Consider the following 26519-nt stretch of genomic DNA (forward strand, 5'->3'; position numbering starts at 1 on the left):
TCATTTTTTTGCAAATGGATATCCAGTTATGCCAGCACCATTTGTTAAAAAGGCTTTCTTTTCCCCAATTAATTGACACTGGTCCTTTGTCAAATATCAGCTGCTCATATGTGGATGGATTTATATCTGGGTTCTCAATTCTGTTCCACTGGTCTATGTGTCTGTTGTTGTACCAGTACCAGGCTGTTTTGACTACTGTGGCTGTATAATAGGTTCTGAAATCAGGTAGAGTGAGGCCTCCCACTTTCTTCTTCTTTTTCAGTAATGCTTTGCTTATCCGAGGCTTCTTTCCCTTCTATATGAAGTTGGTGATTTGTTTCTCTATCACCTTAAAAAATGACATTGGAATTTGGATCGGAATTGCATTGTATGTATAGATGGCTTTGGGTAGAATAGACATTTTTACTATGTTAAGTCTTCCTATCCATGAGCAAGGTATGTTTTTCCACTTAAGTATGTCCTTTTGAATTTCTTGTAGTAGAGCTTTGTAGTTTTCTTTGTATAGGTCTTCTACATCCTTGGTAACATTTATTCCCAAGTATTTTATCTTCTTGGGGGCTATGTGAATGGTATTGATTTGGTTATTTCCTCTTCGATGTTCTTTTTGTTGATGTAGAGGAATCCAAGTGATTTTTGTATGTTTGTCTTATAACCTGAGACTCTGCCAAACTCTTCTATTAGCTTCAGTAGTTTTCTGGAGGATTCCTTGGGGTTTTCTGTGTATAAGATCATGTCATCTGCAAATAGAGATAATTTTACTTCCTCTTTGCCAATCCGGATGCCCTTTATTTCTTTGTCTAGCCTAATTGCTCTGGCTAGGACTTCTAGCACAATGTTGAATAAGAGCGGTGATAAAGTTCATCCTTGTCTGGTTCCCGTTCTCAAGAGAAATGCTTTCAGGCTTTCTCCATTTAGAGTGATGTTGGCTGTTGGCTTTGCATAGGTGCCCTTTATTATGTTGAGGAATTTTCCTTCAATTCCTATTTTGTTGAGAGTTTTTATCATAAATGGGTGTTGGACTTTGTCAAATGCCTTTTCTGCATCAATTGACAAGATCATGTGGTTTTTGTCTTTTGTTTTTTTTATGTGGTGGATTACATTAATGGTTTTTCTAATATTAAACCAGCCTTGCGTACCTGGTATAAATCCCACTTGGTCAGGGTGAATTATTTTTTTGATATGTTGTTGAATTCTATTGGCTAGAATTTTGTTGAGGATTTTTGCATCTATGTTCATGAGGGATATAGGTCTGTAATTTTCTTTTTTTGTGATGTCTTTGCCTGGTTTTGGTATCAGGGAGATGGTGGCTTCATAGAATGAGTTGGGTAGTATTCCGTCATTTTCTATGCTTTGAAATACCTTCAGTAGTAGTGGTGTTATCTCTTCTCTGAAATTTGGTAGAACTCTGCAGTATAGCCATCTGGGCCAGGGCTTTTTTTTTGTTGGGAGTTTTTTGATTACCGTTTCAATCTCTTTTTTTGTTATGGGTCTATTTAGTTGTTCTACTTCTGATTGTGTTAGTTTAGGTAGGTAGTGTTTTTCCAGGAATTCATGCATTTCTTCTAGGTTTGCAAATTTGTTAGAGTACAATTTTTCATAATAATCTGATATGATTCTTTTAATTTCAATTGGGTCTGTTGTGATGTGGTCCTTCTCGTTTCTTGTTCGGGTTATTTGTTTCCTTTCCTGTATTTCTTTAGTCAGTCTAGCCAATGGTTTATCAATTTTGTTAATTTTTTCAAAGAACCAGCTTTTGGCTTTGTTAATTCTTTCAATTGTTTTTCTGTTCTCTAATTCATTTAGTTCAGCTCTAATTTTTATTATTTGTTTTCTTCTGGTGCCTGTTGGATTCTTTTGTTGCTCACTTTCTATTTGTTCAAGTTGTAGGGACAGTTCTCTGATTTTGTCTCTTTCTTCTTTTTGTATGTGTGCCTTTATTGATATAAATTGGCCTCTGAGCACTGCTTTTGCTGTGTCCCAGAGGTTTTGATAGGAAGTGTTTTCATTCTCGTTGCATTCTATGAATTTCCTTATTCCCTCCTTGGTGTCTTCTATAACCCAGTCTTTCTTCAGGAGGGTATTGTTCAGTTTCCAAGTATTTGATTTCTTTTCCCTAGTTTTTTTCTTATTGATTTCTAGTTTTATTGCCTTGTGGTCTGAGAAGATGCTTTGTAATATTTCGATGTTTTGGATTCTGCAAAGGTTTGTTTTATGACCTAATATGTGGTCTATTCTAGAGAATGTTCCATGTGCGCTAGAAGAAAAAGTATACTTTGCGGCAGTTGGGTGGAGAGTTCTGTATAAGTCAATGAGGTCAAGTTGGTTGATTGTTGTAATTAGGTCTTCCGTGTCTTTATTGAGCTTCTTACTGGATATCCTGTCCTTCTCCGAAAGTTGTGTGTTGAAGTCTCCTACTGTAATTGTGGAGGTGTCTATCTCACTTTTCAGTTCTGTTAAAGTTTGTTTTATGTATCGTGCAGCCCTGTCATTGGGTGCATAAATATTTAATATGGTTATATCTTCCTGATCAATTGTCCCTTTTATCATTATGTAGTGTCCTTCTTTATCCTTTGTGGTGGATTTAAGTTTAAAGTCTGTTTTGTCAGAGATTAATATTGCTACTCCTCTTCTTTTTTGCTTATTGTTTGCTTGATATATTTTTTTCCATCCTTTGAGTTTTAGTTTGTGTCTCTAAGTCTAAGGTGTGTCTCTTGTAGGTAGCATATAGACGGATCATGTTTCTTTATCCAGTCTGAGACTCTCTGTCTCTTTATTGGTGCATTTAGTCCATTTACATTCAGCATAATTATAGATAAGTGTTTAGTGTTGTCATTTTGATGCCTTTTTATGTGTGTTGTTGACAATTTCATTTTTCCACTTACTTTTTTGTGCTGAGACATTTTTCTTTGTAAATTGTGAGATCCTCATTTTCATAGTATTTGACTTCATGTTTGTTGAGTCGTTACGTTTTTCTTGGCCTTTATTTTGAGTTATGGAGTTGTTATACCTCTTTGTGGTTACCTTAATATTTACCCCTATTTTTCTAAATTAAAACCTAACTTGTATTGTCCTATATCGCCTTGTATCCCTCTCCATATGGCAGTTCTATGCCACCTGTATTTGGTCCCTCTTTTTGATTACTGTGATCTTTTACATATTGACTTCAATGATTCCCTGTTTTGACCATTTTTTTTTAATTAATCTTAATTTGTTTTTGTGATTTCCCTATTTGAGTTGATATCAGGATGTTCTGTTTTGTGACCTTGTGTTGTGCTGGTATCTGATATTATTGGTTTTCCGACCAAACAATTTCCTTTAGTATTTCTTGTAGCTTTGGTTTGGTTTTTGCAAATTCTCTAAGCTTGTGTTTATCTGTAAATATCTTAATTTCGCCTTCATATTTCAGAGAGAGTTTTGCTGGATATATGATCCTTGGTTGGCAGTTTTTCTCCTCCAGTGCTCTGTATATGTCATCCCATTGCCTTCTTGCCTGCATGGTTTCTGCTGAGTAGTCTGAACTTATTCTTATTGATTCTCCCTTGAAGGAGACCTTTCTTTTCTCCCTGGCTGCTTTTAAAATTTTCTCTTTATCTTTGGTTTTGGCAAGTTTGATGATAATAGGCCTTAGTGTTTTTCTTTTTGGATCAATCTTAAATGGGGTTCGATGAGCGTCTTGGATAGATATCCTTTCGTCTTTCATGATTTCAGGGAAGTTTTCTGTCAGCAGATCTTCAACTATTTTCTCTGTGTTTTCTGTCCTCCCTCCCTGTTCTGGGACTCCAATCACATGCAAGTTATCCTTCTTAATAGAGTCCCACATGATTCTTAGGGTTTCTTCATTTTTTTTAATTCTTTTATCTGATTTTTTTTTCAGCTATGTTGGTGTTGATTCCCTGGTCCTCCAGATGTCCCAGTCTGCATTCTAATTGCTCGAGTCTGCTCCTCTGACTTCCTATTACGTTGTCTAATTGTGTAATTTTATCGTTAATCTTTTGGATTTCTGCGTGCTGTCTCTCTATGGATTCTTGCAACTTATTAATTTTTCCACTATGTTCTTGAATAATCTTTTTGAGTTCTTCAACTGTTTTATCAGTGTGTTCCTTGGCTTTTTCTGCAGTTTGCCTTATTTCATTTCTGAGGTCATCCCTGATGTCTTGAAGCATTCTGTAAATTAGTTTTTTATATTCTGTATCTGATAATTCCAGGACTGTATCTTCATTTGGGAAAGATTTCGATTCCTTTGTTTAGGGGGTTGTAGAAGCTGTCATGGTCTGCTTCTTTATGTGGTTTGATATTGACTGCTGTCTCCGAGCCATCACTGACTGGGACGCTGGCTCCAGGCTCCAAAAACAGTCGCTGCTTCCCCGTAGTTGTTCGTTCTCCGTCTCTGTCACTCAGGTCAACTCTTTAAATCTGTGTTTGTTGTTCAGGGTTCGTAGATTGTCATGTATGTGATCGATTCACTTGTTTTTACGAGTCTTTGTTGCAAGAGGGATCCGAGGTAGCGTCTACCTAGTCAGCCATCTTGGCCCCAACCTCTCTGTAGGGGACTTTTCGTTTATCCCTACCCACTCTTGAAATTCTCTCTTTATCTTTGGTTTTGGCAAGTTTCATTATAGTATGTATTGATGACTTTCTTTTGAAATCTACCTTATGTGGAGTTCGATGAGTGTCTTGGATAGATATTTTCTCATGTCTCATGATATCAGGGAAGTTTTGCGCCAACAAATCTTCAGCAATTCTCTCTGTATTTTCTGTTATCCTTCCCTGTTCTGGTTCTATAATCACTTGTAGGTTATTTCTCTTGATACAGTCCCACATGATTCTTAGGTTTCTTCATTTTTTAAAATTCTTTTATCTGATTCTTTTTCGAATACATGGTTGCCAGGTGTTTTATCTTCAGTATTACTAATTCTGCCTTTCATTTCCTCAATTCCACACCTCTGACTGTCTATTGAGTTTTTCTCATTCTGAAATTTTATTGTTAAGGTTCTGAATTTCTGATTATTGTCTCTGTATGGATTCTTGCAGCCTGTTAAAATTTTCATTATGTTCTTATATAACCTTCTTAATTTCCTCAACTGCTTTATCTCTTTGCTCTTTAGCTTGTTCTGTGTTTTGCCTGATGTCATTCCTAAAGTCTTGAACACTTCTGTGTATTAATCTTTTGTATTCTACATCTGGTAATTCCAGTAAGACACCATCATTCAGAAGATTTCTTGATTGTTTTGAGAGCTTGTTGAAGTGATCATGGTCTGGTTCTTTATGTAATTTGATATTGACTGTTGTCTCCGAGCCAGCTATAAGTTATTGTATTAATTTACTTTATGTTTGCTTACTGTATCTTAGCTTCTTGCTTTGTTTTGTTTTGATATGCCCAAATAGGCTGCTTGAGTGAGCTAGCTTGATTATTTTTGCCTTTGAAGCTCTAACATCTTGTCACCAGATGGCTACAGCTGATACCAGGTATGTGAGCCTAGGAGTCCATTCACTTTTCTTGTATGGATTCAGCTTAGGTGTCCAGGTAGTTGGTCATCAAGTGTGTGCTATATGGTGCAGGCTCTGTCCTACAGTCTTACAGGGACAGTGGTGATTGGTGTAGGCACAGGTATCTGGTTTCAGCAGGTGGTCACACTCTGAATAAGGCAGGGGGCTGACAACTATGCCCCGAGTGTCTGTGAGGAAAACATGTTCCTGTTGCCTAAAGCACACAGGTGGGTGGGTTCTGTAGCCGGACCATGGGCACCCACTGCTTTTGGTTGTAAGGACTAGGAGGTACCACTTATCCTTGGACTTCTGTTACAGATAGCTAGGTGATGAGGGTGGAGCCTCCAGTCCTTCGGCCCCTGATGTGGGTAGGTAAGGACCCTGTTTAATAGGCAAAGTGGTGTCAAACATAAAAAAACACCTCTCTGCTGAAAACCTGAAACAATTGCAGTCTGCCAACAAGGGCCTATTCTCCTGAAATAGGCCCACACAGGTCCATGCAGGGGTGAAAAATATTCAAAGCCCATGGACTGTTTGTGCCTGGACAAGAGCTGCTTTTGTCCAGAGCTCCCCAGCTTAGTGGAGCTAGCAGATTATCTTTTCCCCCAATTGTTAATTTATTCTTTCTCCAGGGTGGGAGAATGGCTCAGGATGCACCGCAGGACCTATGTCAGGCTCAGGGAAATCAACAGTCACTGAAGCAGGCTTAGGGGCTGAGGGTGAAGTAAAATAAATGCAAGTACTTAGCTTTTGCTGAGAGGTGCGCTCTTCTCTGGTTCCGGAGGTATGAGTAGGCTATGCAGTTCGCAGTCTCTCCCTGAGGAAACCACGTCCAGAGCTCTACCACCAGCTCCACTACAGTTGCTCCAGTCAGCATGCCTGAGGGTTCCTTCCGAATCAGGTCAGGCAACTTCTTGCTGCTTCTATCTGTCTCTCCCTACCCCTGCCTCTCAGTACATTTTCTAACTCTGCCTTTGACATTCAGGGCTCTTAGTTTGTCATATATATAATCGTTGAATTTTTTTTTTGGGTCTTTGTTGTAAGAGGGATCACCAGAAGCATCTGACTACTCTGCCATCTTGGAACTGCCTCTCCGAGTTTTTCTTGAGATGCATATCCCATTCAGAAAAATAATTGTTACTTCTTCAATGTCCATTTTTGCTTGAGAGAAGGAATTTTGCTAAGAGTTTAATTTAGGGTCACATTTTTGGTAGAACTTATGTTCCAGGTGTACTTTTTACCGTACTCATTATGGAAAGATACAATTAATCATTTTATTTAGTACCAAATAGTTTATATTATACTATAATTGCTATTACTAAAGAAAAATTTTTTTCTTTTACTTCCCCTTGTATGAAAGTAACTGGCTGAAAACAATAGTACTATACTACATTGAAATATGTGGAAAATTAACTGAAATAAAAAAATGATAAATTATACTATTTTTATGCTTGTATAAAGCAACTTTCCTCTGAGATGCTATGCTGTACACTGATCTATTAAATGCTATTTTTAAAATTGTCTAGTTACATGGTATTGTCTAGTTCTCTCTACTATCCTCTACCCTCAAAGCTTTCTTAAATCCATGATGTAAAACTATGTATATTGTCTTAAGGATTAAAAAAATAAATAAGTCACTTTTGTATAAACTAGAAGTAGGAAGTCTCAGTAAATCTTTCTTTCTTTTTTTTCCTGCATAACTGATGGTAACTTCTAGTATTTGGAGAATTTCAAATGTCAGAGACAGAACACAAATGATAGGGTTTGAATCAGAGCCTAAATGGATTTTCTAGACAGCATCTTTTGGTCTAACATATCTTAAAGAAGGAACCCACTACACATTTTGTTGTGGACAGAATTAAGCTAATTTGATTCCTCACTACTTTATGTCTTATTGATTAAAAATGTAGGCTACTGACATGTTGAATTGGATGAGTTATTCCTTCACAACCTACTTAACTAGATTATAAAAAAAGTGATGACAAATCACAGTCCAAATTCTGCCACACATCCCAGTAGTTACAAAAATATATATGGAAAGGAGGTACAAACAAACCAATTAGTAAGCTTTGGGAAGTCTCAAGACACTGTCTTAAATGTGTTCTCATGTTCATCCTGGGTAAAAAATTTCCTGGAAGCTCATGTGATAATATTATGGAGGTAGAACTCTGTTACTTTTACTGTGGGTACCAACGAAGGAGAAATCTTCCTGCCCAGTGGCTGAATACAGGGGTGTTTATAGATCAATCCTATGGTACCAGGTCTAAGAGTTTAGGCTTTTTGCCTTGAGAGATACATATAAACTCTGAGGTATAAAAGGTGGGTAGTAACTTCAAAATATTTTAGCTAATCCGCATAAATTGAAAACTATTAATTTAACCAATAAGAGTGGATTACTTATATCCATTATGCTGATTAATAAGTTACTAATTTTACCAATGAAAGCCCATTTCTGACATTCATTATACTAATACTCAAAGGCTCTAGTGTTGATCAAAACATGGATAATGGAAACACTTGTAACAGCTGTCCTGGAGTCTGGCCTTTCAAAGTGAATGCTCCTGATCACCCCTGGGGTGTGGATTCCTCATTAGAGCAAGTAACCGAGGCCCTAAAATGAAGCTCAGAACAGCATAGATATTTATAACATAGTGCCTATGCTGAAGCATTTTAAAATAAATTACAGACATCATATTATTTTTTTCTCAAATCAATTAAGACTAACTATTTCACTCTCTAAATTCTGATTTGCCTACTTTTGTTTTAGAGGCTGCTGCATTTTAAAAACTCCCTTAACTTTAACTGTCATTAGATTTCTCTTTGTCAAGATGCTACATGAGTAACAGATTTGACTAACTCACTCTGAGGGCTTCATACAGATTTCACTGAGACAATAAAGCCATCAGATAGTAATTCTCTCATTTCTCAACTACTGTAGTTTTCAACTACTTCCATTTGTGTTACTCCTAAACGGAGTGGATTCCTCCTCTTGAGTGCTTAATTCCATCCTCTCTTGTCTTTTCAATATATTCTTGCAATACTCTTCCTCTCTCTCTCTCTCCCTCTTTGTCTCTCTCCTGTAGTATCATTTTCTCCTTCTCTCTGAAATGAATGGATATATTTTGGAGGCAGAGCCTCCACAATATATGTGTATCTTTTAACTTTAAAAGAAGTGTTTATGTATCTTTTAACTTTAAAAAAACTATGCTTAACTCCATGTCCTTAACCAGCTATCACTCCACTTCTATCTTTCCTTTGATGGCAAAATATTTCAAAGAAATGTTTTGCTTCCTTACTAAAAAGTCTCTCATCAGCCCATTCCTACAGGACATCGCTCCCTGCTACTTCACTGAAACCTCTCTTTGAAAATTTAGTGTCGACTTGCATGTTACCTCATGGCAATTTTCAGATGTCTGTTCTTTTCTTGACCCCTCAGCAATATTCCTCAAAGTTGACAACTGCTTGTATGAAATACTTTATTCTCTTGATTTCCATGACACCACCCTCTCCTGAATTCATTGCTTCCTCAAAAGCCACTCCTTTCCAGTTTCCTCTGCTGGATGCCTGTCTGTCTGCTGGAGTGTTTTGAGCTCAGTCCTAGACACCTTTCTCTGACCTACGTATACTTTGCCCAGCGTCTTCTTATTTAGTATCAAGGCTTTTAAAAAATCCACAAATGTTGATATCTTCCAAATTACTGCTGCAGTCCTTAATTAACTCTGGACTTCCATAAAATACTGCTTATTTGACATCTCCTTTAGAATGACTAATCTAGATCTAACCTAAATCTAAAACATGCAAAGCAGAACTCTTGATTTCTTGCTACAAGCCTGCTCCTTATTTGCGTAATAGTTTCACTGTTCCTGTATTGCTCAAGCCCAATTCCTAATGAAATATCCTTGATGTTTCTTCCTTATTCCCCAAGCTCAATCTGTGAGCAAATCCTGTTGGCTCTACCTCCAAAATATATCCATTTACTTCTCTGTTTGCTACTATCATGCTAACCCTTCATTGCTCTGGGGAACCTTCACTCCAGCCAGCACAGCGGGAATGGTGAGGACAGAGGCGTGGGCAGAGATATTTTGGATAAGGCTTGTAGGCCATGGTAAGAAGTTTGGATTTTATTCTAGATTAGATGGGAAACAATTGAAGGATATTTAGCGGGGAGTGGCATGATTTATACATTAAAAGATCTCTAAATGCTCTATGGGGAATGAAAGGTACACCAAACTTGGGAAGGATTAAAGCAAAGGAGTGGACTGTGTGTCTGAATTGTGTAGAAGCTGATGCTTCACTATGTCATCGCCTTGACCAGGGTCAGATATAACTGATTATGGTTTATACATTTTTATGTTTTTATTTTTATGGTAAAATATAAGTAACACATTTCCCACTTCAATGTTTTTCACGTGCTTACTTCAGTGAGACCAATTACATCAGTTATGCTGTGCGACTTGACTATAGTTTATTCCAACTCTCAAGTGAGATTAGAGTGAAAGTGGTTTCTCATAGTTAATTCTGGCTTGATATTAGGGAAGGATGCCCAAGAAACAGATCTCTTGTTAACATTAGATTTAGTGCTTATGATTTGAGTAAGCCTGGTTGATGGCTTTCTTTTGACCTGGATTATGGGTCAGAGAAGGGGCCCTTAGGGCCTTTGTTATGAAGGGAGCTTTCGGACCTTTTTTACTTCTATACTCTTTACCTATATGTGTTCAACAGGTGAGATTCATGGTGTATGATTAAAAATCAGTTTTGTTGCAGCCATCTAAGGTACAACTACTGGTCTCTACTTGTTAGAAGCAAAAGAGAAAGAAGGGAATCAAAGTCTCAGAGAAGAAACTAGTCTGTAGGGCTAATAACCTACATGAGTCATGGCTTCATCTACCTTGAGACCAGAAGAACTAGGCCAGGGCCACAACAGATGAACCCTGATAGAATGGGAGAAAAATGCAGAACAGAATTCAAATTTTTAAAATGTCCAGACATAGTGGACCAGTTGAGACTGAAGACTCCCTGAAACTATAGCCCTGAGATACTCTTTAAACCTTGAAACAAAACTATCTCCTGAAGTCACCTTTTAGCAAAATAACAGATTGACGCACAAAATAAAAGATATTATCTGTGAGTACAATGAGCCATTAAAAAACCATCTGTGTGAGACCAAAAAGTCAACAATTACTCTAAAGCAAAGAGAAGAAGATAAGGGAGTAGGGAAATAGAGTACCTGAAATGGAACAATCAGAATACAATTAAAGAGAATGTTGGCAGATTGTAAAAAATGTAACTAATGTCATTGAACAATTTGTATAAAAATTGTCAGATGGGAATCTAATTTTCTGTGCAAACTTTCACCAAAAACACAATAAAATATAATAAAAAAAAATCAGTTTTGTTTTTGTCCCACTCTCCCTTTAAAAATGGTAGGAAAGTAGGGCTCTGACCATTGAATGAAAACTTGGATCGTTGCATGAATTTTCTGTTGCTTAAAAAAAAAAAAAAATTTTTTTTTTTTGTACATAATGGAGCCTTGGTGGTACGGTGATGAAGAGCTTGGCTGCTAACCAAAAGGTCGGCAGTTCAAATTCACCAGCCACTCCTTGAAAACCCTGTGGGGCAGTTCTACTGTCTACTACAGGGTTGCTTGCTATGGATTAGAACCAACTCAACGGCAAAGGATTTTTTTTTCCTATAGGTAGTACAGGGTCTCTTTAAGTTTTGCGCTACTTAATGTCAGTTCAGTTATTAAATGCATTCAATTTCGTGTAATAATTCGAACTCCAAACTTTATTTAAAGTTAAATTTTCTCCACTCCCTGAATTTGCTGCGGCAAAAAGCCTGCTGTCTAGGAAAGAGGTGGTTTTCATCTCTCTTTGCATGATTGTGGAGTGGCAAAAACCCATGGGAAGGGGGTGAATAGATTTAAATACATGGATATTTTGATTCATTAAGCAAAATGTGAACTGAGAAAACGTTGTAAATGCTGAGTAGGGGCAGTTGTGAAATCTTTTTGATGAACAATTGAAAAAACAAAAAACAGGATAGGTAACTCCATAAGTGGGTTTGGAGAAATTTTGGCCAGAAATTAAGCCAGTTCCCTTGGAATGCTTTCTAAACATGTATACTTTTCCCTATGATTTTATGAATCAAAAGTTAGAATTTATTTTAATTAAGGGCCATTAGTGTGATCTATTAATTATATGCTTCTCTCAAAAAAATTTCACCAGACAAAGTAGAGTCTCTTGCTACTTCAATGTGAATTTTAAATTTGTGAAAATTATATTTTTGGAAGGGATTTAACTTATAACTACGTACTATTTTCTCAATATCTCAGTGATGGTTTTCTGATAATAGTGATCCATCACTGGGTTCTTTTGAGTAGTTCATGTGATCTGTTTAACTAGTTAACAACCGTTTTTAGGTACTAGTTAAGAAACATTTGGATTTGAAATATAAATGACTACAATCTTATGAATTTTTCTCTTGATCTAAATCCTGAAGAAAAAAATAGAATTCATATTTCTAAAGTGAATTCAAAGAAATAGCTTTATATTTTGATCCAAAACTATGGGCTACTTGGTCTAGTCATGTACAATTAATTATGCTCACTAAAAAGACTTTATTATAATATTTGAATAGTTTTTTTTTTTAATGAGAAATGTCTCAAATTGATTCAAGCCCTCTTTTATTCTGTATCTTTTTAAATACATTAATTATTTTTGAGAATGATTTGTCATTAATTCCTTGGTGTCATGGATTGAATTATGTCTCCCCAAAAATATGCGCATCAATTTGGCTTAGCCATGATTCTGGTATCCTGTGATTTTCCTATATGTTGTAAATCTGGCCTCTATGATGTTAGTGAGGGAGGATGGGTGGCAGTTGTGTTAGGGAGGGAGGACTCAACCTACAAGGCTGGATTGTGTCTTGAGGCAATCTCTTGAGATATAAAAGAAAGAAGTGAGCAGAGAGACGGGGGGACCTCATACCACCAAGAAAGCAGTGCCAAGGGCAAAGTGCGTCCTTTAGACCTGAGTCCCTGTGCTGAGAAGCTCCTAGTTCTGGGGAAGATTCACAAGAAGGCTGACAGAGAGAAAAAGCCTTCCCCTGGAGCTGACACCCTGAATTTGGACTTTTAGCCTACTTTACGTGAGAAAATAAACTTCTCTTTGTTAAAGCCATCCACTTGTGGTATTTCTGTTATAGCAGCACTAGATGACTAAGACACTTGGTAATCTAGTCGTCATGTTTTCAAGTCCTCTCTGTTGGATCATAATATGAATTTTAAAGATAAAAACTCATGGAACAAGCCCAGGAAAATTATATGTATAAACCTTGACACAAACCAAATGTGGATTATTATCAGATTAGCACTAAATATTTTTCCATATTTGAGAAATTAGACATGAATTTTGATTACTTCTTGTGTTAATGTACTTTTCTGCTAAATTTTTTGCATTTTTATCTGTTTATATGGTATGTTGACAGGTTGCCTCAGAGATGGTCAATGTTATGAAGAAGGATCAGTAATTAAAGAAAACTGCAATTCCTGGTAATGAATTTAAGTGGCATAGAACTGAATTCTACTGTCTGTGTATGTTTTCTTCAAATAATAGAAATATTTGTGAAACTGAGCATATATTTGAAAACAGATGGGTGAAGTCATAAGACATCACATATCTGTAGCTTTTTTTTTATCAGCTCATTTAATTTTAATGAGTGTTAAAAATCTAACCATGAATGTATATTTTAATGCTTGATTTTGATGGTCTTGACAACGAGTGTTCATAATACAGCAGACATTAGGTATTAAACATACTTCTTTATCACAGGCATATCATGTTTCCTTGAGCACAATAATAGTATCTAGCATAACTGCTTTAAAAAGATAAGCCTGCAGAAAGTTTCCAAATACAAATACAGTGATCTACTGTCTAAATTGTCTTGTTTTCAAAATTCAAGGAATGCGTGCTCATTTCTTTTATTAATTTTCTGGAGTAGAAGATCAGAGCAACTTGAATGGTAGCTTATGCATGTGTTAAGATTTACTTTGTCAAGAATCAAATAGCCAAATGGCTAACATTAATCTAGAAATTATGTTTTATGCCTTAACAATGTGTTACTGCTGTTGCTAATTTTGAAATGTACTCCATAAGGGCCAGTCCATTTTTGTATTTTGTTCTATCTTTGTAGCACCTGCTCAGGACAGCAATGGAAATGTTCCCAGCATGTATGCCTTGTTCGTCCAGAATTAATTGAATATGTCAATAAAGGAGACTATGGGTGAGGAAATTTGGCTTTATAGGCTTTCTGGCACCCCCATTTACTCTTCTGGTTTCAAATGATGTATCTCCTATCATTTCCTTCCAAAAATGGTCATGATTTAATAAAGAAAGAGTGGGAGAGAGATGAGAGATTGAAAGGCATATGAAATTGGAATACATAAGAGATGAACATTAAATAATTGAAAATTTGAAAAATACAAATAAGAAGGAAGAAAGATATAGCTTTTGCCTAGGACAGAATAATGTCACGGCGTGAGTGAGGAGAGTGGAGGGAGCTTTACTTTCAATAAATATTCATACAATACCAGGAAGTGAGCAGAATTTATTCAGTCTTGTTAATTATCTTTCCCTCCCTTTCTGCTCTGACCCAGGTAATCATCCAACATAGACAATTACCCTGAGTAGAGTCTTCCCCTAAAATGACAATATTCTATCTTGATGATCCCCCAAATAACTAGTCTATCTAGTCATTTCACTGAAATGGCTGACATCTAACCAATTTCACTTGGAATTAAGTCAAAAGACAGGCTGAGCCACTTTACTTTGCTAGTAAACTAAAGATAGGGATGATTGACACTTAAATATTGGAAATAATTGTTGCTCTCCTACAGATCAGTAAGTTAGGTGGTTGCACCACATACATAGAGGGAATTAAGATGTTGGCACCAACACTGGCTTTTGTTTACAGAACTGAAAGAAAAGGTTGGTTGATATCTGCCTCAGTAGTTCTCCAGTGCCATTGATCACATCTATGTATACTCTAGATAACATCTTCCACATTTCAAAAAATATTTCCCATAAGAGGATCTATTGTCAGGCAACTAGAAAATTGAAGTAATCCTGAAATGTATTTTTTTTAAAAAAGAAGTATTGTTTCCTTCCACACGTAAGACATATGTTTCCCAGCATAATGAGGTACTGAATTTCAATGTCCTCAAAGTCCTTTTTTGGAAGACACAGAATATAGGAAGTCAAATCTGTTGACATTAAGATTCTTAAACCACTCTCAATTCTTGAGTATGTGTGTGTGTTTTACTAACATTTTAGGTGATAGTAACTTGATAACGTTTTTAAGTATTTCTTGGAAAAAAACCAATTATACTTTTCCGTGGTTAAATGACACTTAAATCATTAAAGGAACGTCAGAGTATGTGTCATCATGAGAAATTATCTGAATCAGGTTCCTAAAAAAATTTGAATGCTTTACCTCAGAAGCATAAGCTTCCAAGAAATGATAATAGATTAGCCTACGTTCTTTGCCGTGTTACAGAACACACAAGAAATCACAGTCTGAGCTCTGAAATAATGTGGAAAGAAAGTACATGTAAGAGTACAGAAGTTGTTGAGAATGTTGCTTTCTTTGGAAAGAGGAACTTTCTTTCCTAGAACATTCTAGGACTATTTAAGAAGCATGGGTTTTGCCTTTTAGTAGTAAACATTGTTAGACTTAAGTTATCTCTGATATAAAAATCTCTGATAGGTGACTTTAAAAGAGTAGGAAGTAAACTAGAATTGGAGCAAAGGAAAACACATAATAGAACAAAGAAAAATAGATAAGTAAATGAGACAAGCTAGGAAGAAAAGGAGCGACACTAAAATTATTTATTGGGGAAAAAAGGATAAAGTCCTTGAATTTTTAAAAGAAAATTCTCATTCTCCGCTATTCTCTGTTCCTGAAGCTCAAATTGTTTTTATGTGTGAAAATATAATTATATTATTCAATATGTATTAAGTGGGGACCTGGTGGTATCGTGGTTAAGAGCTCAGCTACTAGCCAAGAGGTCAACAGTTGGAATCCACCAGCCACTCCTTGGAAACCGTATGGGTAGTTCTACTCTCTCCTATAGGGTCACACCAAGTCAGAATCAACTCGATGGCAATGGGTATATATTAAGCTTTTCCAAATAGTGTCTGTACAAATATACCACCTTTTCTTTAAAATATGTGTGTTCCACATCCTGGTAGCATTTTAGATCTAAGTCTTTATTCATTCTACATAACCTACTTCAGAGCTTATCAAGTCCCTGTATTATTTTTCAGTGCAATCCATTACTATCAATAAAACGTTTTGCTTTGTGGCACTGCTGAGGATACAGACAAATAGTTGCTCTGTTAAAGGAATTTACCATCTAGTAGAGAGACAAAATATCATAACTTTGTATAGGAGTCTATTGATGGGGCAATATATACGTACCAAACTAGTGTTGCAAGTAATAATCAGCGAGATAGTGATACAAAGGGAAATTAATAACTATTTCAGTTGTCTGTTGCTATGTAACAGACCACTCCAGAATTTAGTGGCTTAAAACCACAGCTTTTCACTTGCTCATATCAGCAATTTGGGATAGGCTCAGCCTAGGCTCTTCTTTCTGCTAGCCTTTCCTGGGGTCACTTATGTGTCTACAGATATCTGGAGCCTCAGCTGGGACTGGATTGTCTAAGATGACCTGTCTCCATGTCTGGTGATTGGTGCTAGTTTTTGGTTGGGCCATGTGTCTCCAGCAGGCTAGCCTTGGCTTCTTCGCATCATTGCAATGTTCTAATAAGGCAGAATAGAAGCTACAAGTTCTCTTGACACCTAAGCTTGAAGTTTCCACAATATCAATTCTCCTGCATTTATTTGGTTAAAGCAAGTCACTAGGCCAGTCCAGAATCAAAGCCTGGGGAAATAGACTCCTCTTTTTGATGGGAAGATCAAACCAAACCAGACTTTCTGCTATTGAGTCAGTTCCTACTCATAGTGACCCTGCAAGACAGTGTAGAACTGCCCCATAGGGTTTTAAAGGCTGTTAATCTTTACAGAAGCACACTGCCACATCTTTCTCCCTTGGAGCAGCTGGTGGGTTCAAACCACAGACCTTTTGGTTAGCAACCAAGTACTTTAACCAGTGCTCAACCAGGGCTCCCTTGATGGGAAGAGCTGAGAATAATTTGTGGTCCTTTTCAATCTATCACAGCATCTCTACAATTGAATTTTCTTATGGACTCAAAATCTGTAGTCTATTGAACAATTTGGTCTTCATTTTTCATACATTTCTCAAAATCAGCACACCCTGAACAAAAGGTATTGACTTCCTGTACCTGTCCTTGGTTACCAGCATCACCCTCCACCTAGTCAACCAAGCCAGAAAATTTGAAGTTCATTTGATTCTTCCTCTCCCTCCACTCCCACTTCCCAGAACTTGCTAATTTCCCATACTCCAAGTTTCTCTTAGATATTTATTTCTTCCATTCCTATGCTACATTCTAGTGCATTTCTTTATCAAGCATAGCTTTGAAGTGGCCTGACTGGTCTCTCTGTTTCCAGTTTGACCAAGCTCTAATCAATCCTTTATGCTTTAATGGTTAGCCTTCTAAAACAAAACTTTGATTCTGTCATTCAAATTCTTAAAAATCTTCAATGGCACTCCGTTGCTTAAAGGATATAATTTACGTTTCTTCACATAAGTAACAATCTGGCCCAGATGTTTCTTTACTGCCTCATCTTTTACATTCCTCCCAGTTCCTGTTCCCATATCTTTTCTCACAGTTTAAGCATTTAACTTATCTGCTGTACTGTATATTTGCCACCCATTTTCAAACCTGTGTGTTTTTCCCAAGAGTTGCCTTTATTTGGAATAAATGCTTTCTTCTTTCACATCTGGACACAAAATTCATTCTCATCTTTTAAGACTGAGCGCTAAAGTCAGTAAAAAAAAAAAGTCTGTAAAAAAAATACATATACATATATATATATATATATATATATATATATATATATATACACACACACACCGATTCCTCCAGGCAGAGTTATGTTTGTATTCTAGACTCTAACCATAATTTAACCTACTTCTAATAAATGACATACATTGAAGTCATGTCTGTTTTTGTAGTCCTTGTTAGGGAATGACCTCCTTGAAGGTAGAGAAATTTTATTCATTTAGTGTTTACCCGAAAACATGATAGATAAATTCAGAATGTTTAATACATGTTAAACTGGATTAAAAGGAAGTAATGGATGTAGGTCAAGCAGGGTGGTGCGGATAGGGCCTTTCACGCTATTTTGGGTTATGACTCACAGTAAAAGATACATTTTACTCTGTGACCTAATACACACATGTACGCATTTTATGTATGTGTGTATATACATATATATATATACACACACATATAGACACACACACACACTATTTACATACACCAAACCAAAAAAAAAAAAAAAACCAAACCTGCTGCTGTCAAGTCTATTCTGACTCATAGTAACCCTGTAGGACAGAGTAGAACTGCCCCATAGAGTTTCCAAAGCTGTAATCTTTACAGAAGCAGACTGCCACATCTTCTTCCTGCAGAGAGGCCGGTGGGCTTGAACTGCTGACCTTTTGGTTAGTAGCCAAGTGCTTAACCACTATGTCACCAGGGCTGTATTTACACGCACACACATACAATATGGAGTCCCTAGTTGGTACAAACAGTTAACAGGCTTGGCTGCTGGAGGTTTGAGTCCACTCAGAGGAACCTTGGAAGAAAGGTCTGGAGATCTATGAGAAATCAGCAACTGAAAACTCTATGGAGCACAGCTCTGAATCGACTGGACAGCAACTGAGTTAAATACACAGTATACAACATTTACCCTCACTTTTGCAATAAATTCAATTTTATTTCTTATAAAAATGTTGATCCCTAGTCCCTAAAATGCAATTAATTAAATGACCTATGAATGTCTCATGACCTACGGTTTGAAAACTTTACGTGTGGGTTACCAAAAACACACTTTACTGACTTCATCATTTTTCCTAAGGCTGGCTATGTTACTTTCTTAAATAATACTACAATGTCTAATATATTCAGAGGTTTCCTTATTGAAATTCTTTGGGTATGGAGATAGTTTGTTAAAATTGTAGTTGAAAGCTGCTTAAGATTTTATGAACTAACAACTTATAAAAGAAAAGCATTAAATTGCCAGGCATATTATTGAAAATTGAGCTGTATCTTCAATCATTTATAAGAGCCTAGCACATTGTAAACAATTCTGGTGATGAACACAACAGGATAAAGCTTAGGTTGGACTTGAATTCTGAAAATATATTCCCCAAACCATATTCCCCTGAAGTTGTAGATAATTCAAACAGGCAATGATTAAATTATTTTCACCTTTTTCACTTTTCATCTCGTATTACCTTTTAAGGAATTTTATTATCTCCTAATTTTAATGTTAAATTTTATAAATAAAGTTAATTTTTCTAAGTAAGAGCACAAAATATTTCTCTAGAAAAATGCACTTTTTTGATATCTAATTTCACATCAATTGATTTTATATTATTATTATTACTAAAAACTAAAATTATTGAGCACTTAACACAAATTAGCTGATTTAATATATAACCGAATATTTCAATATCTAGTTAATTAGCACTGATGTAATTTTTTTAAGTGTAAGTATTTTGTCCTCAATTCTTCACGGATACTTTAAAAAAAAAAAAGGTCTGGTAGCTTCTTGTGAAATTTAAATTATCAATGAAACAGATTACCCAATTTAATCTATAAATAAATTTCTGCCTGTGTACGCTCCTTTCTAAAATGCATTTAATACCATTTAAAATAAACTGTATATATTGCCCTTATTATCACTTCTATGGTGTAAAGATTTCATGTTCTTAGGTTTAGTGCATACTGATAGCACCTTAGGGTCCTCATGGGTCATTAAATAATCAAAAAGGAGCTAATTCAGGAAGAGTGTCTCATATACTCGATTATTAATCAATAGTAAATCCTTTACTTAGGAATTTATTGAGAATATGTGACCTGCAGTAACAGTTTCCATTTTGTGAGGTCTGCTGCAATTTTCATTGTATAGTTTAGCACATATAAATAAGCACATAATTATAAAAGTGATATGCATAACCTATATGTATTTTTGTCTTTCATTTGTAAGGCAGATGGACAGCAAAGAACTACAGCCAATTCTGGGGAATGACTTTAGAAGAAGGTTTAAAATTTCGCCTTGGCACCTTGCCGCCCAGCCCCATGCTTCTGAGCATGAACGAAGTGACGGTAGGTGTTCTCTTTGACTCATGTATGCATGTGTGTATGTGTGTGTAAGTATATTTTGCATGTGTGTTTAAAGTAATGTCAAATAACTAAATTAATGAGTTTTCAGCATCCAGAGGCATAATTCAGTCATGTAAAAAAAAAAAAACTTTCTTAAGGTTATATTCCTCAAAATTTTGGGGGGACTTTGACAGTTTACTACTGTCAATTAGATATAGACTCTTATAAATTGATTGTGTGTTCTTTCAACCTATGAACGATTTTTCTGAGATTCGTATTTCTGATTATTGGTTGTTCTGTGACCCAAAGCTTAAGCAAGGCATTAGTTGTCTTTTTTTTTTTTCAAGTAAACACATCTATTTTTTTTAATTCAGTATCACATAAGGATAAAGTAAATGTCAGTAACTGTAGATATGTATGCTATGATGATTAGTAAATGTTTACCCCCCAAAAACAAAATTCCCTTAAAAGAGATATTGCTTCTGAACCCACCAGTTGCTCCATGGAAGGAAGATGTGGCAGTCTGTTTCTGTAAAGATTACAGCCTTGGGAACCCTATGGGGCAGTTCTGTTTTGTCCTATAGTGTTGCTATGAGTCTGAATAGACTCAGCAGCAACAGGTTTTGTTTTTTGGATCATCTGAAATATTGGTGGTTTGAACCCATGTAGGAGTGCTGTGGAAGAAAGGTCTGGCAATCTGCTTCTGAAAGGTCACAGTCATGAAAACCCTATGGAAAACAGTTCTACTCTACAACACATGGGGTTGCCATGAATCGGAATTGATTTAATGGCAACTTGTATTGGTACCGGTATCATCTGATAAAACATACCTTGCATAAAGAGGCACTTACCTTTTTAGTTATCCACATCTCTAACACACTGGTTTTACCACCCAGTGTGTAGTGTCTCCCAGTCATGTACACTTTTCAGTTGAGATAGTCAGTAAATTCAAGGCCTGGTACGAATGCCCAGGGTGAAGTGAGGCTCCCAGGCTGCTGGCATGCAGCCTCTTCACTCTGCAAATAAAACATCAGGTCCTGGCTGTCTGAAAGCTTTCAGCATGCAGAGTGAGCAGGATGGCTGTTTGCTGTTGGAAGAGTTATAAACCCACAGGTTTCTCATTAAACATTGATTGTGCTTTGCTGTCAAGAGATGTAATCATCTGAGTCACCAATTCAACTTCCAGTAGTAGGGCCTGCTAAATTATAATTTGTATCAGAGAAGATAATAATTGCTGGCATTTATTGGATAGCTGCTATGTTGAGTGCTTTCATACATTATCTCATTTAATTCCCACAAGAGCTTGATGTCGTGGGTACTATTATGACCCAACTTAATCTCATTAAGTTACACTGAGATTGAGAGAGGTTAATAGCCCATCAGAGCATTTCTTAAATTATAACCAGGACATCTAGAAACTTCTGCCCAAAAAACAGTCCCTAGATTTTCAGTACAGTCAGCTTTGACAAATTCAAATTCCAAATAGCAAAAAACAAAGTCTTTTCAGCTCTTAACCAGGGCTAATTTACTGAAATAATCAGTTTACATATATTTTTCCTTCTTTCCTACAATCAGTACAATATAAAAACCTTCAAAAATATGGTTCAGATTCATGATTTTTAGTACTCCAACTATGTGATCAATTGGAAAAGAGTCACTATGTTGTTTTGCCTTTCATTTTTGCCTCCAGATTAAAGACTCCTTATTTCAATTTGCTTTCCAGAAAGTAGTGTTATATACCTCTTTTAGCAGAATGTTGGGGGAGGGGGGAAGACAGCATTTTTTAAGAAAAGAGCTGCTCTCTTTCTAAGGGTAGCTCTTTCATTTGCTTTTATTGAGGCCCACAGTCTGCCAAACAGTCAATTGAGTGTCTATAGACATTTCATCAGGGCTATTTCTGACATATCCTTTTTAAGCTTTAATTTTTGCAGCTTGAAATGTTTTATGTTCTAGAGAAAATGAGGTATATTTCTTCTTCTTTTTTTAAACATTTTCAACCTAGAGTGGGCTGTATGTACAGTCAGGTCAGGCATTTGCTCCTATAGTTCGATTTCAGGCATACAGGGAAATTCCCCTGCAGCCCGCCCCTAAGGTATGTCCCTTTCCTTGGCCACATTGCCTTGATGAGAGCTGGGGTTCATGAAATTGTTTTTCCTGTGCAGGAAAGATGTGCCATCAGTCATCCAAATTCTTGGGAAAGCTCTTCTCTAACCTGACTGGTTTCCCTTCATTTCTTAAGTAACTATTTCCCATGTGTCTGCTGGCTTTATGTTAAAGGAATACCAGTATGTGTTACACAAAGAATTACGTGATCGTATAAATTTGAAAAACCTATTTAATCTATGGAGCTCTGAGTAGTGCAAATGGTCAAGCACTTGACTACTAACCCAAAGCTTGGTGGTTTGAACACTCCCAGAGGAGCCTCAGAAGGAATACCTGGTGATAGCTGCCAAAAGATCACAGCCTTGGAGACCCTACGGAGCCAGTTCTACTCTGAAGCACTCGGGGTTTCCAAGAGTCAGAAACCACTCGATGACACCTGGTTTGGGTTTTTTGTTTTTTTTGTTTATTTAACCTATATGAATTAGTTCAATCCAAATAAATTTTTGCAGAGTGTGATTAGTAACAAGAAGGAATAGGAATATGTTGATAGTGAAAACAAAAAACCAAGCCTGTTGCTGTCAAGTTGATTCCTACTCAGAGCAACCCTATAGGACAGAGCAGAACGGCCCCATAGAGTTTCCAAAGAACGCTGGTGGATTTGAACTGCTGATCTGTTGGTTGGCAGCCGTAGTTCTTAACCACTACACCACCAGGGTTTCCATGTTGATAGTAGGGGATTGGAAAATGTAGTTTGGAGGTTTTGGGGTGGTACTTTCTAAATAGACATCTTAAATGAGGGCAGATAAAAGGAAACATAAAGTTATTGTTTTCTCTGGGTAAAAACAGAGTAGACACAGTCCTGAGGGCACAAGACTCAGCAAGTCTAATTCAACTTTGAAAAGGATCTCATCTCCACAGACAGGATTACATGCCAGGGAAAAAGGCTTGGCAACACAGCAAAGATGGATTCCATCCTCTGCTTGACACTTGAGCTGGGCTCCCTAGAGCAGCTCACAACTTGAACAACTATAGCCAGCAGAGGGGTGTAGTGGAAACCTACTTCACTTACTTTAGTATTTTGTCTAGTGTCAGGTCAGCAGATGGTGCTGATCAATTCACTTTTCCTGAAGGTGTTATCTTGAGACTGTTCAAAGTCATGTGTCTTATTTGGACATTTCCTTAGTTTTAGAATCTGAGTCTCTGTCTAGGTGTGATTCAAAATTGTTTTACTATAAAAAATGTAAAGAACAATTGGATGAATTAACCATTCTTTATCAGTCAATGCAAGCTTTGTTTGTTTTATGAATAGACTCCAGAGGGGACTGATTGATAGCTGTCCTTCAGGAAAGACTACGGCTCCCCAAAAGAACTTAAAATTCATTCTATTGATAGGTACTGTTGTCACCTTATGGTACAAAACAGATTTTGACAGAGTTTAACTTGTAGCCCTTTCATAGGGTTCAAAACCTTGAGTCAGTGTTTCTCAACGTTTCTTCCAAGGAATGCAAATCTTACAGCATGCTCTAAGAACAAAAGTGTCCCATCTGTGGTCAAATAAATTTGTGAAACCATGCATTATATCCTCCCTCTGAAGGTTCATATTGTTTGCTAGTATATAGAGTACTGGGAACCCTTATTCCATTAACCATTTTTTTTTCACCCACTATTTCTTAAATTCATGAGATCAGAGAACCTTTTTTGTTTATAATAATATTTACATAAACATTTATATAATTATTTATATTCCCCAGGGCTTAGGTTCCATAGAACATACTTTGAGAAATACTAACTTAAGCTCAAATATTGAAATGGGAATAGTGGAGGGAATAGAAACATATTCTGGGGAAAAATAGGACTTCCTCAGTGTCACGGGAAGAAAACAATAGAGACAACCACTTATTCTGTGTGCTAAACTGACATTGACTAGGTCCTTCTGAGCCAGTGGAAACATCAAAGTTGAAGCCAGGTTAAAAGCATGTGTATGAAATAGTGGCACAGACAGTTCACGCCTCTGCCACCGTTCCATATGCCATGGTGAGAGGAGCTCTGGAGCCCTGTGCTTAGGTCTCAGTCTGGCTCCACCACTTACTGCTTGACTTCAGGTGATTTATTTAACCTCTCTGCTTCCGTCTCCTCCTTTGTAAAGCAGTGATAGTGGTAGTACTTAGCTCGTGGGGGTGTAAGAGTTCCATGAAATGCTGAATGTGAGGTGCTTCGCACAGTACTTGAAACATGTTGTCATTATAATTGTTGTTAGAACAAGAATGATTGGTCCTTGAGTCGACTCTGACTCATGGAGACCTTAAGTACAGCAAAATGAAACTTGGCCCAATCCTGCGTCATGCTCACAATCACCAGCATTTAAAGTCCACTGTTGAGGCTTTGTGCCAAGCCATCTCACCTGAGGTCTCACATGCCCTTGTTGGCCTCTACTTTACCAAACATGATATCCTCCTCTAGTGACTGATCCCTCCTGATGACATGTCCAAAGTAAGCAAGTTGGGCAATATTCTGTTGTGAAACAATAGTTTTTCACTTGCTAATTTGTGGAAGTAGATCAGCGGGCCTTTGTAATCCGTCTTAGTCTGGAAGCTCCAAAGAAACCTATGTACCATAGGTGACCCTGTTGATATTTGAAATACAGATGGCATGGCTTCCAACATCAGAGCAACATGTAAGCCACCACAGTACTGCAAAGTGACGGACAGGTGATGGATTTGGAATAGAGAAAGTGATAAAGAAATGTTATTATCTAATACATAATGTGGCACTCTCTCCCTTGTATTCACCTTGGGAGAATCACAGGGTACTGAAATATGTCAATTCTATATGGACTAAATGACCCAAACCTTTATCATTTGGAGCATTTTATTTGATAAAGAGAGGTGCAGCCCTGGATTTATTGACACTGATGAAGTTTACATACTCCTGGTGAGCCTGAACGTTTTTCAGCTATGCTCCTAAATCATATCAGGTCAAATCAAACCAAATCAAATCAACAACTCTGCACCTGATTGTTTTTCCAGACATAATGTTCAAGTGCTTTTGAATCTGAGAGATAATTCTAAGCAGCTTCACTGTGTTATATCCTATTATAAATATTGCAAATATTTCAGATGAGAAATCCTGCTTTTGAACAGAAATGAGAAAATTTAGAGTTTATTTTATATTTGCCTCAGTAAAAAAAAAAAAAAAAATTGTTTTTACTTTGTTGTTGTTAATTCCCCAGGAAGAGTAATGAAGTTATCAAAGTTATTACAGATAAGTAACGCATCCAAGGTGGAGCTATTTAGAGGCTATTAAAATACTAAAAAATCTAGTATAACATTTAAAACCTGTAGATCTACTATCTGGTAACAGATTGATATCTGTAAAAATGTTTTATTTATTTTTTTGGTTCAGCCTCATAGTTAACTAATAGAACATCTGTCCTTGATCATCTAATACAGTTTATGAATTTAGTGTATTTTAGTTGGCATTACTAGCAAAGGAAAAATTAAGTCATATTTTAAATAATTTATTGGAAGTTAAAATAATATTCTGTGTAGTATATAATAACCTTCAAAGCCACCAGTTAATAAATTATTGAGGTGAAAAATGAAAAAAAATGTATTTAATCACCTGGATTGTCTAGACAACACATAGTAGATGTTTGGCTTTTTTTTTTTTCCTCTCCAGTCATTAGTTATAATACAAGGATTTTTTTTTTCTTTCCAAAATTTATTTCAATGATAGCAAGTACCAAAGAATGAGAAGTACCTTTGGAAAAATAATCAAATGAATATTTTCAAGTTTAGTGTTTACTACTCATAAGTTATTGGAATTTTTTTATTTGATTTAGGAATAACCCTATCTGAACAAACACCCTCTATTTGCTTCCAATAACCTTTGTCGCCTGTATAAACAGAAGCCAAAGAAACCAAAATACTGATTAGAAAAGTGAAAACTACCATTATGTAGTTCATTTTTATATACTGTTGAACTGAAATGGCTACATTTTTTCCACAAAATTGATGTTTGGCTCCCACATAAGTGAACATAAGGCATGTGGCATAAGGCTTCCAAAATACAGTGAGGTGTTGATGGTGCTGCAGGAAGAAGGGAAGGGCCAGATGTCCTGGTGGGGGTCTCTGTTTAAGCATATAGTTCCCTCAGCTCATCTCAATATCTTCTCGTTCCTCTAGATAAAAGCCAGGGACAGAATGGGATGCCAGTCATTCTTGCTGTCATGAATTAAGAATTTTAAAATTCAAAGACCCTCAAAGCATTTGCTTATGTCTCCTCAAGCTTCTCTCTTTTCTCGTTCCCTCTTTCTCCGTGTGGAACATCAAACTCTTCCGTAAACTAGGAAATGCACACCCAGACCTCACTCCTCATGCAGCTGCACTTGAGGTAGAATGAATGTCTTGTCTCTGAAGTCAGTTTGCAAGCTTTCAGTTTTGTTTTTCTGTGCTACTCACAGTCTGATGCATAACAACAGTGATATAATTGAACATGACTTGAACAACACAGCAGGACTGAATTGATCACCATGGGACAAATCTTCAAAAAGAAATACGAGAAAAAAAAAATTTTCCCTTCTCTCTCTGAAAAAATATTTTGAGCTGTTAAAAA

General features: G+C 36.5%; 1 protein-coding gene across 1 annotated transcript in view; it reads left to right on the forward strand.

Moving 5' to 3' along the window:
* The window catches only part of TINAG (tubulointerstitial nephritis antigen), a 111100-nt gene that overhangs the window by 8014 nt on the left and 76567 nt on the right, over positions 1-26519 (forward strand). The window contains exons 2-4 of the mRNA XM_049894596.1: positions 12976-13039; positions 13681-13770; positions 19691-19805. Of these exons, the coding sequence (XP_049750553.1) occupies positions 12976-13039; positions 13681-13770; positions 19691-19805 (269 nt within the window). The remainder of the gene's footprint in view (positions 1-12975; positions 13040-13680; positions 13771-19690; positions 19806-26519) is intronic.

The sequence above is a fragment of the Elephas maximus genome, chromosome 1 (assembly GCF_024166365.1).
Source record: "Elephas maximus indicus isolate mEleMax1 chromosome 1, mEleMax1 primary haplotype, whole genome shotgun sequence".
Lineage (NCBI taxonomy): Eukaryota > Metazoa > Chordata > Mammalia > Proboscidea > Elephantidae > Elephas > Elephas maximus.